Below are 14401 nucleotides of genomic sequence, written 5' to 3' on the forward strand. Positions count from 1 at the left end.
GGACAATTAACCCAGTGGAACAGCTTGCCACCAGAAGTTGTTGTTGCTCCATCACTGGTGGCTTTGAAGAAGAAATTGGAGACCCATTTGTCTGAAAAGATGTAGGGTCTCCTTCTTGAGCAGGGGGTTGGACTAGAAGACATCTCAGGTCCCTTTCAGCTCTATTCTGGTTGATTGACCTCTCCGCATCCAGTTTGTTTGACTTCTGTGGGTGGATTAATGGGTTTCCGTTTAAACTGGCATCCGGCAGTCATTTTATCCCACAGAGTCTAAGGATGGGCTGAATTGAAACACACAAAACATTCCTAACCAGTCTCACTTTCCAGGAGTGGTGTAGATTTGTGGTTGACTTCCTCTCTCCTCCATAATTTTGGAATGTGGAATATGATTGGTGATAGGCCCTTTTTCATGGTTAATATCCGACAGGGTGATTTAATATATATATATATATATATAATATGGCAAGGTAATTTTTCAGCCCTTCCGCTTTGCATCTTCAAGAGTTAAACAGAAAAAAAATGTCTTGAGAATGTTGGCAGTCAGGGAGTCAGTCAGACAAAAAAGACGCTTGTTTTCCATCCTCCCTGGACAGAATTCTGGCATTTTGGAGGCTAAATAATGAGTCCAGATTTCAATTGGTAACTTTAGTTCTCCGGCCGGTGTGGAACTGTGCAGAAAGCAGCAACATCTCCGGGGAGGCTGACTTTTCCCAAAGATAAGACATTCCTTTTGTAGCAAAAGGAGAGATTCATTCTGGCATTCAAGGGACAAGGAGCACCCCGAGGACGTTGGGAGAAATTGTTCTCTCCGAGAATGACCACCACCAACGAAATCAGAGTTTTCTTGTCTTTTTTTCCCCCCTTCCTTTCTTTCTTTCGTGGAAAAATCATACTGACATTTTAACTTCGTTTGTTAGAAGTCTTAGAAGAAACTTAGCAAACTGCTGAGGGGACCTGTGCCAGGTTTTTTTTTTTTTTCTGGCTTTGTGAGTTGGCATGGCAGCTGTGCCTTTTAGGTTTGAAGATCTTCTATTTAGTTGGCATTCCGTCGCCTGGAATCTGACTTCGCGAGTCCTGGGCGCTGACCGGCTCAGGCATCTCCAGATTGTACGCCTGATGCTTAAACCATGGTGCATCTCCAGAGCAGTGTACCAGGTAGAGTAAACTCTATTTAAAATCTAGGGATGGGGAAGGGGAGTTTGGGTGTTCCTAGGAAAGCTAATTAATCAGAGCTGGAAGGGACCTTGGAGGTCTTCTAGTCCAACCCCCTGATCAGGCAGGAAACCCTACACCACTTCAGACAAACGGTTATCCAACATCTTCTTAAAAACCTCCAGCGTTGGAGCATTCACAACTTCTGGAGGCAAGTTGTTCCACTGATTAATTGTTCTCACTGTCAGGAAATTTCTCCTTAGTCTTAAGTTGCTTCTTTCCTTAATTAGTTTCCATCTGTTGCTTCTTGCCTCACTTTCTGGTGCTTTGGAGAATAGCTTGGCTCCCTTCTTCTTTGGGGCAGCGCCTCAAGTATTGGGACACTGCTATCATGTCATCCCTTGTCCTTCTTTTCACTTGACTAGACTAAACATATCCAATTCTAGCGTTGTTTCTATGTTTTAGCCTCCAGTTCCCTAATCGTCTTTGTTGCTCTTCTCTGCACTTTTTCCAAAGTCTCAACATCTTTTTTTTTGTAATGCGGTGACCCAAAAACATTCTCTGGGGTTCTGCATAGAAGGCAGCAGAGCTGAGTCTGTCCCCTTCCAGTTACGCTGAATTCTAGGCTGGAAACCTCCAGTAAATTGGATTTTAGACGTGCCAATATCCAGCTATGACTCTTGATCAAGGACCAGGTGTTTGCAAAGACAGCTTGCAATCAAGGCACGCCGACGACTTGAAATGCAAATGCCCAGGATGCCATTTTTTTTCCGGATGTTTGGATTGGAATGGAGTTTTTGATCCTCTCCATTTTTTTCCTATTAGGGGATGCTGTTTGCTTTCTTCGTCTGGAACACGAATACAGACGCTGCTGTCGAGCTAGCAAACTAAAAGGCTCAGCAGAAGAGAAGAAGGGAACTGGGAGGGGGGGGGGGGAGAAAAGCAGGGAGGGGAGAAATTCCATACACTCATTCATGCTTTTTTTTTTTTTTTTGCAAAGTTCATATAAATGATCTACTGGAGTGAAAAATCCTTGGAGGAGAAGAGCAAAGAGAGATTCCTGGTAGTCAGTCCAGCTCTTCAAGTCCACCAATGGGGGAAGGAATGGATTCTTAAATGGGTGGTGATCTCTTGAGTGATGTAGCTCAACCCAAGGTGTCTCTGGGTCAAAGGCTTTTAAGAGGTCCTCTGCTGCCTTGCCATAACTTCTCCCTTCCTTCCTTCCACCCATCCAGCCACCCTCCCCTCCCCACATCCACAAAATAACCAGTGGAACTCCTTGCCTCCAGAGGTTGTGGATGCTCCATCACTGGAGGCCTTTAAGAAGAGACTGGACAACCATTTGCTGTTTTCCTTCCTTCCTTCCTTCCTTCCTTCCTCCCTCCCTCCCTCCCTCCCTCCCTCCCTTCCTTCCTTCCTTCCTTCCTTCCTTCTCCATCACTGGAGGCCTTTAAGAAGAGACTGGACGGCCACTTGTCCAAAATGGTAGAGGGTCTTCTGCTTGAGCAGGGGGTTGGACTAGAAGACCTCCAAGGTCCCTTCCAACTCTGTTATCCTTCCTTCCTTCCTTCCTTCCTTCCTTCCTTCCTTCCTTCTCCATCACTGGAGGCCTTTAAGAAGAGTCTGGACAGCCACTTGTCTGAAATGGTGTAGGGTCTCCTGCCTGAGCAGAAGGTTGGACTAGAAGACCTCCAAGGTCCCTTCCAACTCTGTTATCCTTCCTTCCTTCCTTCCTTCCTTCCTTCCTTCCTTCCTTCCTTCCTTCCTTCCTCCCTCCCTTCCCCCTCCCTCTTTCTTTCCTTCCTTCCTTCTTTCTCCATCACTGGAGGCCTTTAAGAAGAGACTGGACAACCATTTGCTGTTTTCCTTCCTTCCTTCCTTCCTTCCTTCCTTCCTTCCTTCCTTCCTTCCTTCCTTCCTTCCTTCTCCATCACTGGAGGCCTTTAAGAAGAGACTGGACAGCCACTTGTCTGAAATGGTGTAGGGTCTCCTTCCTGAGCAGAGGGTTGGACTAGAAGACCTCCAAGGCCCCTTCCAACTCATTCCGGCTGTGGATCCTCTCTTCCCATTTGCCTCTGTAGATCCTCCCCTACCCACCCACCCACCCACCCCCGGCCTTTCTACAGTGGCAGGGCTGCAGCCACCCCACCACTATTGTTGCTGACTTAACAGACCTTTTTCTGACTTGTGTCCAGGTCCCTCTGCAAGTATCTCGAACGGGGGGAAAACAGGATGGTCAGAGGGAAGCTACAGTATGAAGGAAGGGGAGGGCCCCTGCTCTGTGTTTTTGCCAAGCCTTGATTGTAAAATGCTTTTGGGAAAGGAAGAGGTTTCCTTTCCCGATTTAGATGTTGGTGAGGGCTCTAAATAGAGAACTCCATGCCTGAATGGCTTATTTACATATTTGGGGTGTGTTGTGTTCAAAACCGAGAAAATGGACCCATTTCTTTCCCGTCTAGTAAGCTGAACTGGCTGCACCCCCTTAAAGCTGCCCATCCCTCCTTTCTCTGGCATTAATCTTGAGCTCAGTTATTCTAGGAAACGATCTGAGTTTTACCTAGTCAGTTTCACACAGAAGATGGGTTCCTAACGTGGGAAGCAAATCTTGATTTGATGGCTTTGGGCTAAGCGAGTTGCTTTTCCTTCTTGCTGCAAACCCAAAACTCTCTGTTGTTTGTCTTGAGCTAGAAACAGAGCTATCACTTTTATTATTATTATTATTATTATTTTCTGCACACTCTCGTTTTCGTTTTGTACTTGGGATCTACGCTTCCCTCTTTGCTTGTTTTTTTGAACCTGGTCTGCAAATTCTCAGGTCCTCTGGTGGCCTAGAACAAGCTGCGGGCGAGAGTTTTGTGCCAATGAATGAGAGTCCTGGACGGGGGCCATGGCATGGATGCAATTTTCAAAGTTAAATTGTTGCTGTTCCTGACTCTCCCGCTGTTTGTTGGAAAGCGGAACAAAGCCGATGTTTTCTGGACAGCAGTCCGGCTCTGCATAACATTTAACGGGCCCTTTTTTTCCCATTGGCAGGGACACCTGATGCATGCCAGCCGCCAGCTCCTAGGCAACCCCTTCCCCAACTTTCATCATCCCATTACTTTAGAATGTACGCCCATCGCAATCCAACCGGTGCTTCAAAGTGTAACTGTGGTTGCACACACAACGTAGAAGAGATTCGACAACCACTTATCTGAAATGGTGTAAGGTCTCCTGTTTGGGCAGGGGGTTGGACTAGAAGACCTCTTAAGGTCCCTTCCAATGTTCTTCTGTTATTTGATTAAAATCAATCTGGTTACTTACAGAAACAATGGGTGGAAACTAATCAAGAAGAGAAGCAACCTAGAACCAAGTTGGAGTTTCCTAACAGTTTAGGAACAATTAACCAGTGGAACAGTTTGCCTCCAGAAGTTGTGGTTGCTCCGTCATTGGAGTTTTTTAAAAAGAGATTGGACAACCCTTTGACTGAAATGGGATAGGGTCTCCTGCTAGAGCGAGGGGTTGGACTAGAAGACCTCCAAAGTCCCTTCCAACTCTGCTATTCTCTTATTTGCTGTACTGTAACATGATGGTTGCAACTGCTGAGAAAAGCACATAACTGCAAAAATGCTGACAAGTTGCCCTTTTATGGCACAGCTTGTAGGGGCTATTAAGTAGAAGGAAGAAAGGTGAACTGGCGGCTTTGCAGCTCCCCTTCTTCACGAGGGTTCAACGCTTGGATTTGGTTTTGGTTTGCAAAATAAATGCACAAAGTATTTATTTATCAATTTGTATAGCTGTCCATCTCATAACAAGTGACTTTGGGTGGCATCAAAGAAAGCCAAAATGCAGAGAATTAAGAAATACTCAGATAATAATATAAATTTATTTTTAAAAAATTGTTTGTAACCGTCCCAGCCAGCTTTCAATAAGCGAAAAATGGCCAAAAATAAAAAAAAAAGGGTTGTAACATTGGCGGTGACTCGTTTAACATTGCCTTGCTTAACAATGGAAATTCTGGTCCCAATTGGGGTCGTAAATTGAGGACTAGCCATATTAAAGAGTTGGGTTAAGGCTGGAGAGACGCAAGAACTCTCTTCTTTTAACAACTCCCCTATTAGGAAATGAGGCTTAAATCTTTTTTAACTAGCTCGAAGCTTTCTTGATCACGTGTTAGAAATCTACTTTAGTATATTTCCATGTAGCGAAGGACCATTTTCAGTCAAGGCAAAGGAATGCCATCAATTTCAGCTGAAATACCGAGCAGAGATAAAGAGAGTAACAGTCAAAGAATTCACTGTAATGCAGTGGAACACATTGATAGTTTATCAGAAAGCAGAATCCTTGAGAATTCCTTATCAAAATCATTGGGACAACTTCTGTCTTTAGGCCATGGGAAACCCCAGTTTGCCAGTCTCCCAGAAGCTAAAGAAGATGCACCAGAAGTTCTTAAATATTCTAAAAGTTCTTAAATATTCTAAAAGAAGTTGTTGTTGTTGTTGTTGTTAGTTGCAAAGTTGTGTCCGACCCATTGCGACCCCATGGACCACGTTCCTCCAGACCTTCCTGTCCTCTACCATCCTCTGGAGTCCACTGAAGCTCACACCGACTGCTTCTGTGACTCCATCCAGCCACCACATTCTCTGCCATCCCCTTCTTCTTTTGCCCTCCATCATTCCCAGCATTAGGCTCTTCTCCAGGGAGTCCTTCCTTCTCATTAGGTGGCCAAAGCATTTGAGTTTCATCTTCAGGATTTGGCCTTCTAAAGAACAGTCAGGGTTGATCTCCTCTAGGACTGACCGGTTGGATGGCCTTGCAGTCCGAGGGACTCACAGGAGGCTTCTCCAGCACCAGAGTTCAAAGGCCTCCATTCTTTGGCACTCAGCCTTTCTTATGGTCCAAAAAAGAAGATGTAGGAACATCTAAAAGAAGATGTAGGAAATGACCAGGATGAGCCCAAGGGAGGGGTTAAGTATGTCATGAGTCTTGAGTCCCTGCATGCCCACAGGAGAACTAACTCCAGCCCATCTTGAATTGTGTTGACTCTTATCTACTGCCAATTTGCTTCTCCCCAAACAGCCTTGAGTTTTATTTAGAACCTAAAATCAACTTTGCCAGGATTACTTGAGCCAGTTGAGAGGTTCACACGTCCCGTTGACTCTGGGAGGAACCCAGTTAAGCGCATATCGTGAGAACAGGGCCAAGGTGGCTACATTGGATTGAATAGTTTGTTTCTTCTTTATGCAGAAGGAGGAGGAACTCAGGGAAGAATTTCTGCTTCCAACTGCAGCCGCACATTGGCATAATATTCAGTCTTATCCCTTCTTAGCCTTGGCTTGAATTCTGGCTAAAAGCAGCTGAATGGCTTTCTAAAGTGTCACGGGGAATGGAGTCAGCTCACAGGAGAGCTATGTTCCCCAGTGAAACTGGGCACCAGCGTTTCCTCAAGGGCGTAGTAACTGCGTGCTATTTGTTTGGCTTTCGAGTTCTTCTCGTCTCCGAAGTTGGAGGCTGCAGCAAAAGAGGAATTCTCTTCTGACCATCTGGGACTCAAGGGGAGGGGGAAAAAACACCCCATTTTAAGATTGTTTCAAGATTGGGTTCCCCTGCGCTTCCGCTCGCCGCACAGGAAGCGAGGATGCCAGATCTTTTCATGAAAGGGTCTTATATAAGAAGATCTCCCTTGGGGTCCCCCCACGCTGTTTATCAGGCCAAAATCAGGTGGAGACATCAATCCACATCTGTTTTCAGGCAAGGAACAAAATGAATCTTTGGAAGGACGAGTTGGAGTTGGAAAAGGGCCTCGCCTTCTCCTTGCTTCTTCAAAATCTCATTTTCTTTTTCATTCCAGATCCCGGAAGCATGTTTAGCACCCTTCCCAAAACAGGAGACTCCTAGATGTTGCAACTCAAGTTCCAGATTTATTAATCGGGGTCTCCAACCCAGTTAGTCATTCTGAATTATCATCTGAACATACAGCTATAGGGCACTGGGCAATGGTGGGTTTCAAAAATCTTTACTACCGGTTCTGTGGGTGTGGCTTGGTGGGCGTGGCATGGCTTGGTGGGCATGGCAGGAGAAGGATACTGTAAAATCTCCATTCCCTCCCCAATCCAGGGGAAGGATACTGCAAAATCCTCATTTCCTCCTGATCAGCTGGGACTCAGGAGGCAGAGAATAGATGGGGGCGGGGCCAGTCAGAACTTTTACTACCGGTTCTCCGAACTACTCAAAATTTCTACTACCAGTTCTCCAGAACTGGTCAGAAGTTGCTGAAGCCCACCTCTGGCACTGGGCTAGAGAAGGGCAATTTATGACGTAGTTGGGGGAAAGCCAAGAAAAAAAAATAAACCTATTTAGAATATTCTTTATTGGCTGAGTGTGATTGGACCACCCGAGGAATTTGTCCCCAATGCATAAGCTCTCAGTGTACGTACAAGGAAGAAAGTCATAAATCACAAACCATAAAGTACAGTCATAAATCATGAGATGAGAACGAACAGAGTGATAGTCTTAAGATACCAATAGGAGTAGGTAATAGGAAAGATGAGAAGGGTAATAGCAATACAGCCCTACTACATAGGTAAATATCTTTAGGCCTAAGACGGTGCTGTGGGAATTAAGTGTTCAGCAAAGTGATGGCTTGGCGGGGGAGTGAATTATTTTTGTGTCTAGTTGTTTTGGCGTGCAATGCCATATTGCATTGTCTTGAGGGAAGAAGTTGAAATAGATTATGTCCAGGATGTGAGAGGTCTGTAGATATTTTCTTAGCCCTCTTACTGACCCGTGCAATTTACAGGTCCTCAATGGAAGGCAGGCTGGTAGCCATTGTTTTTTTCTGCAGTCCTAACTATCCGTTGAAGTCTGTGTCTGTCTTGTTTGGTTGCTGTGCCAAACCAGACAGAATTAGAATTGGAATTAGAATTGGAATCGGAATTGGAATCGGAATCGGAATCGGAATCAGAATTCTTTATTGGTCAAGTCTGATTGGACACACAAGGAATTTGTCTCCGGTGCATAAACTCTCAGTGAACATAAAAGAAACAAGTGATCAATCATGAGCATAATCATCATAAAATGCATTCATCATAAATCATAAAATACAAATAAAGTTATAACTAAAAGCCAGAATGGGTTTGTTAAAAACAGATCATGCCAAACCAATCTTATTTCATTCTTTGACAAAGTGACTAAATTAATAGACCAGCAAAATGTTGTGGACATAATATATTTAGACTTCAGCAAGGCATTCGACAAAGTAGACCACAACCTACTTCTTGGTAAACTAGAAAAATGTGAGGTAGACAGCATCCCCACCAGATGGATTTGTAACTGGCTAACAAAATATACTCAACGAGTAGTCCTTAACGGTACTACATCTACATGGAGGGAAGTACACAGTGGGGTACCACAAGGTTCCATCTTAGGCCCAGGATTCTTCAATATCTTCGTACCAAGATGAGGGAATAGAAGTGGGGAACTCATCAAATTTGCAGATGACACTAAGCTACAGAAGTACAAGTGACAGACTCAATAATTCCTCCACAGTAGAACTGTGTCATCAGCATATTGTGCTTGTGTAGGAGACAGAAAGAGAGAGAGAAAGAGAGGCAGGCACATGGATATCGGTATCCGTCATCCTCAATTCTGATTGCCAGCATTGTTCTCTTTTGCACATTCAGACCTTTTCTTTCTTGCTGTCAATGCATTACCCCTCCTCCTCCTCCTCCTCATCCTCATCATTTCTTTTCTGCTACAAGCACACATCATGGGAATTGATTTTTGTCTTCTCTGATCATCGGTCTGAGTCCCCCTGGTGCTTTGGGGACTTATGACCAATCGCTTAGCAACTAAAGCTACAAAGGACCCCCCCCCAAGAGGGTCTTAAGACTCAGTTTCAAAGTTCCAATGTCAGCCCTCCACAAGGTCATGTGATCACCTATTGGGTGCTTAGCAACCAGCCCACATTTACAGTCAATTGCAGAGTCTGGTGGTCACATGATCATGGTTTATGACAGTTTTGTCAGAAATTGGTGTGTACTTCCATTTTTCTGGCCAAAAACACCCAGGCTATATAGAAAATAATGGCTCACTTAAGAAATCACAGTGTCCACTTCATAACTATCGCAAAAAAAAAAGGTGTAAAATCAGTTCTGGTCATGTGGTGAAAATTTACAACTATGATGGTTTACAATCAGGGGTGAAATCCAGCAGGTTCCGACAGGTTCTGGAGAACCGGTAGCGGAAATTTTGAGTAGTTCAGAGAATCGGCAAATACCACGTCTGGCTGGCCCCAGAGGTGGGTGGGAATGGAGATTTTGCAGTAGCCTTCCCCCAGGAGTGGGGAGGGAATGGGGATTTTGCAGTATGCTTCCCCCAGGAGTGGGGAGGGAATGGGGATTTTGCAGTATCCTTCCCTCAGGAGTGGGGAGTGAATGAAGATTTTGCAGTATCCTTCCCTCAGGAGTGGAGAGGAAATGGAGATTTTGCAGTATCCTTCCCCCAGGAGTGGGGAGGGAATGGGGATTTTGCAATATCCTTCCCCCAGGAGTGGGGAGGGAATGGGGATTTTGCAATATCCTTCCCCCAGGAGTGGGGAGGGAATGGGGATTTTGCAGTATCCTTCCCCCAGGAGTGGGGAGGAAATGGGGATTTTGCAGTATCCTTCCCTCAGGGGTGGGGTGGGAATGAAGATTTTGCAGTATCCTTCCCTCAGGAGTGGGGTGGGAATGGAGATTTTGCAATATCCTTCCCTCATGAGTGGTGAGGGAATGGAGATTTTGCAGTATCTTTCCCTTGCCACACCCATGAAGCCACCGGTAGTCAAAAAAAATTGGATTTCACCATTGCTTAAAACCATAATTGCCAGGCTCACTTATGGTCATAACTCAAGGACTGTAGGTCTGTCTTTGTGTTGGGAAGACTGCCCCCCCAAAAAAAACCCATAGAGGCAGGGTTGATTGCTGCACCCCTGAAAGATGAATCCTGAAATATTAAACGCACCATTTAACGTTTGCAAAAAAAAAAAAAAAAAAAAAAAAATCCAGCTTTTGATTGATAACTCTCTCCGTTGAATGAATGAGATCCAGGTTCCGCAGGTTTATTTCTCTTTCGCTTCCAGGCGAGGGGAATTAGCATCTCGCATTCATCTCCCCAGCTGTGAAATTTGCAAAGCTTGTAGAAATGGAAATCTCAAAGAGGGGAAGGCTTTGGGGTGACTGCGAGGAAGTTTATGGAAAGAAAATAAGAACCTGGTGCTGAAACGTCAGCGGAGGGTGTTTTAGAAGGAGCAGTTTGCCTTTTGCTAGTGGGACCCCATCTTCCTCTCGGTGGAATATTCTGGATAATCTGCTCACTAAGAATTGTCCTGACCTAGGCTTCCTGAGTCAGTAAAAGACACGAGTAGTCCCAAAAACCTCTTTTATTTCAATAGCTGTGAATTCTGTTCATTCACAGATGAGTCCCAAATAGTTGTAAAGAGTCCTTCGGGATAAGGCTGATAATCACCCACCTTCATCTCCCTTGATACACTGCCAAAGACCTCATTGGCAAAGCCGCACGGAGTCCAGAATCAAACAGAGCTTCAGGCTTTAAACTGCACAGAATTAACAATGTTGCTTCCTGCAAAGGCCCACGTGCCTTTGCCCTTCTTTTAAGTCTTATGGGAGGGGCCAATCATCTCCAAGCCTTACTCCCGAGTCGTCTCTTTTGTTTTAACTGTTCTTGCCTTCTGGCAGCTCTGCGCATGCATGCACTGGGAACAGGCTCCTCCTGTTCCTCTGCCTCTCTGATGTCCAACTCTGGAGGTTCTGGAGGCAGCACATACCTCCCAGATGGCCCTTTCTCTGCCTCCGATGCAGAGCCCTCGTCTGAGCCTTCCCCAGCCTCCAGGACTGGTCCATGGTCCTCCCCACAGCAGAGTCCTCACTGTCCGACTCTGCTGCCAGCTTTGCAGGCTGCTGGCGGACCAAACAAGAGGAAGTTGGGCAACGAGAGAAACCGGAGGAAATAACGAAGGGACAGGATTTGGGGAAATTCAAGGACCAAGCCTTGATTTTGATCCTGAACGATAGAGAAGGCAGGTTGTTGTTTTTTTTTTTAAAAAAAAAACCTAGTACTTAAAAGAGCAAAATGGATCTAGATTCTAGCAGGTGTAAAGACATGATCCAACTACAAAAATAAAAAAAAAGCCATTTGCAAGGATGATCGCTCAGGCAAGCTTTCTTCTCCAATGGTTGCGTTCCGTTCCGTTCCTTAGATTCCTGGGTTATTCTGAGCTTGGTGGTTGAGAAAAGATGATCAATTATTTATTTCACACAACTGATCGTGTTTTTTTTTCCAATTGCAAGCTCCGTAGATCAAGTAATAGGTGATTAAAAAAAAAAAACTCTGCTTGTGAATATGTGGGCTGGATCTGCTTGAATTTTTATTTGCTGTAAGACATCTGCCTACTTCCACTTTCAAATAGATCAGGGATCTCCAACCTTGGCAGCTTTACGACTTGTGGACTTCAACTCCCAGAATTCTCCAGCTATGCTGGCTGGAGAATTCTGGGAGTTGAAGTCCACAAGTCTTAAAGCTGACAAGATTGGGGACCCCTGTAATAATTGGAAGGGAGGTCTTCAAAGAGATGCTGAAAGAGTCTGGGTTAAGATTAGGGGGACAAAAATCCAGGAAAAATCCAAAGTCATGTTGCCATCTCGGCCATGTTGGCCTTAGGTTTTGAAGCCATGATGTTCTTCTTCTACCTGGACCTAGTTTGCCTTCAATCTTTCCTTGGAAGATTGAAGAAGAAGAAGAAAGAAGAAGAAAGGCGAGCTAATTCTAAGAAAACAGATAATGCTTTGCTGGCTGAGGAATTCTGGGAATTGAAGTCCACAAGTCTTAAAGTTGCCAAGGTTGGAGACCCCTGCAATAGATGACATTGTATTCTTCTAACTTGCTGCAAAAGATAAAAGACATTTTCAAGGAGCAAAATTATAGAAGCATCATCTCATAGATGGTGAAAAATGACAAGTATCTGTTTTGTTAGAATTAGCTCGCCTTTCTTCTTCTTGTGCCATATACGTCATCGGACGTTGGCGATCATGTTGGCAATCCTATGAAAATCCAGCCGCATGAAAAAGTGCTGCAGAGTTTTGTCCAAACCAGTCCCTTTAGGTTTTGAAGCCATGACCTCGTTTGCCTTCAATCTTTCCCTGGAGGATGAAGTGAAGGATGCCATATTTTTCTCGGTGTCTTGGCACATATCCAAAATATTCTAACTTTCGCTCGTCTTTACGCATTGCAATAGCCAGGCTGGGTTTAACTTCTCCCAGGTTTATCAGAGCATGCAACGTATCGGCTTCCACGAAGCTGAAATTGCAGCCTCAGGACAAACAGCAGGGACGGGAGCCATGCCGAATCTGGAATAGGGACGCAAAGAATACGCTAAATATTTATGGGCGAGTTCATTTGAGGTAACCAGGCAGGCCAATTCTCCTGCTGGTCGTTGACCTTCCAGCACAGTTATTGCTCTAGAATCACAGCTGTGGATTCATGCAGGCATCTCCATGGGGTTGTTCTCCCGTTCGACACTCCGTTGTGTTCCCAGTGGGTGGATTGTCGTATTTTAGGTCAAGAACACAAAATTAGGTCGCTCCCATTGCAAGAATAATAGAGAGTTGTTTCGATGAAGGTCGATGGATTCTGAAAGTCTTCATTCAAACATGTTTATTGAAGGAGATTTAGTTTACAAAAACCTTGTTCACGACAAGTCCTTGGCTTGCAAGAGTTCATTTAGTGAACATACAAGAGCATTGAATGAGTGACCGGTTTTCACACTTAATGACCATTGCAGCATCAAGGAGAGGAGCCACCTAGAACTAAGGCAAAATTTCCTGACAGTGAGAACAAAATAAAACAATTAATCAGTGGAACAACTTGCCTCCAGAAGCTGTAAATGCTCCAACACTGGAAGTTTTTAAGAAGAGATTGGATAACCACCTATCTGAAGTGGTGTAGGGTTTCCTGCCTAAGCAGGGGGTTGGACTAGAAGACCTCCAAGGTCCCTTCCAACTCTGTTATGCTATTCTATTCTATTTAAGAATTTTTTTTAAGGTTCAATCAACTCTTCTTCCTATGAAACAAAAGAGAATAACCAGAATAAGAGAAAGAGATAACTAGGCCCAAATGTTTTATAAAATACTTGCCTTTTTTTTTTCTTTGCACATTATTTAATTCTTTATTACTATCTTTTGTGGGCACGGGAAAAAAAATACAGAGGGAAGGAAGCTTTAAAAACTTTTGCACGCCAGAAAAATAATCTGAGACGAGAGTCATAATTTGAAAAGGGAAGTTCGCTTGTCGCGATTGCCTTTGAGAAAGCGCAGGCAACAAGCTCATTAAATTGCTAAATATGTATCTTTCCCCAACACTTATTAAAGAAAATGGATGTTTTATGACCTGCCTTAGCCTGGTTTCCCCAGATATTTTGGCTTAAGGGAGGGCATTTCCATCTTGGCAATTTTTCCTTTTCTTTCATTGTGGGCTTACAAAGGCTAGTTTTCTTCAACTCAGCGGAACTACCTGCTTGCCAATTTTTTTTTAAAAGGCAACTTATTTATGACCATCGCCGTGTCCCCCAGTGGGGGGTCACGCCATCCCCTTTTGCAACCTTCTGACAAGCAAAGTCAATGGGAAGCCAGTTTCGCTTAACGACCAAATTAAGTTATGCAGTCTGCCTAACTTAACCACTGCAGGGCTTCATTTAACAATGGTGCCAAAGAACGTTGCAAAATGGGGCAAAAGCTCCCTTAATAGATGTCTCGCTTAACAACAGAAGTGCCGGGCTCAGTTGTGGTCGTAAGTCGAGGACCGCCTGTAGTTGGAACCTTCTTTGGCTCTCTGCGGGTTTTATTTAGTTTTGTTTTTGGCTATTGGGCTATAAACATTGATCTTTTCAAGTTCTTCAGCCCCCAGCTGTGTTTTTATTTCAACGTCCTAATCCTATAAGATTTTAAGCAGTTTTCGTCAGCTGTATCTTGTGGGGCTTATGAGAATATCTGGCTTTAGTTCGGTGATCAAACCTTTCCTCAACCGGAAGATAATTTTGTGCAATTCTTCTGGTGTGTTTGCACTGTCCTTTCTTTTTTTCTCTCTGCCTTCTTCGTCTCTTATTCTGCCATCTCGGCATCAAAGTTTCCCTTGATATCCTAAGTACAATACTCGCCTTTTTCATGCTGTTCCTTTCTTATCTTCCGTTTCTTTGCATTTGCAGATATCGTGTAACG

The 14401-nt window shown here is 44.4% G+C and overlaps 1 protein-coding gene across 1 annotated transcript in view; it reads left to right on the top strand.

Annotated features, from left to right (window-relative positions):
• The first annotated feature begins 995 nt into the window (after positions 1–995).
• Positions 996–14401, top strand: part of FRMD4A (FERM domain containing 4A) — a 196078-nt gene continuing 182672 nt past the window's right edge. Inside the window, exon 1 of the mRNA XM_070947795.1 lies at positions 996–1154. Coding sequence (XP_070803896.1) covers positions 996–1154 — 159 coding nt within the window. The remainder of the gene's footprint in view (positions 1155–14401) is intronic.

This window comes from Pituophis catenifer, unplaced genomic scaffold, assembly GCF_029215685.1.
Source record: "Pituophis catenifer annectens isolate HBS135680 unplaced genomic scaffold, rPitCat1.0.hap2 SCAF_7, whole genome shotgun sequence".
NCBI classification, from domain to species: Eukaryota; Metazoa; Chordata; class Lepidosauria; order Squamata; family Colubridae; genus Pituophis; species Pituophis catenifer.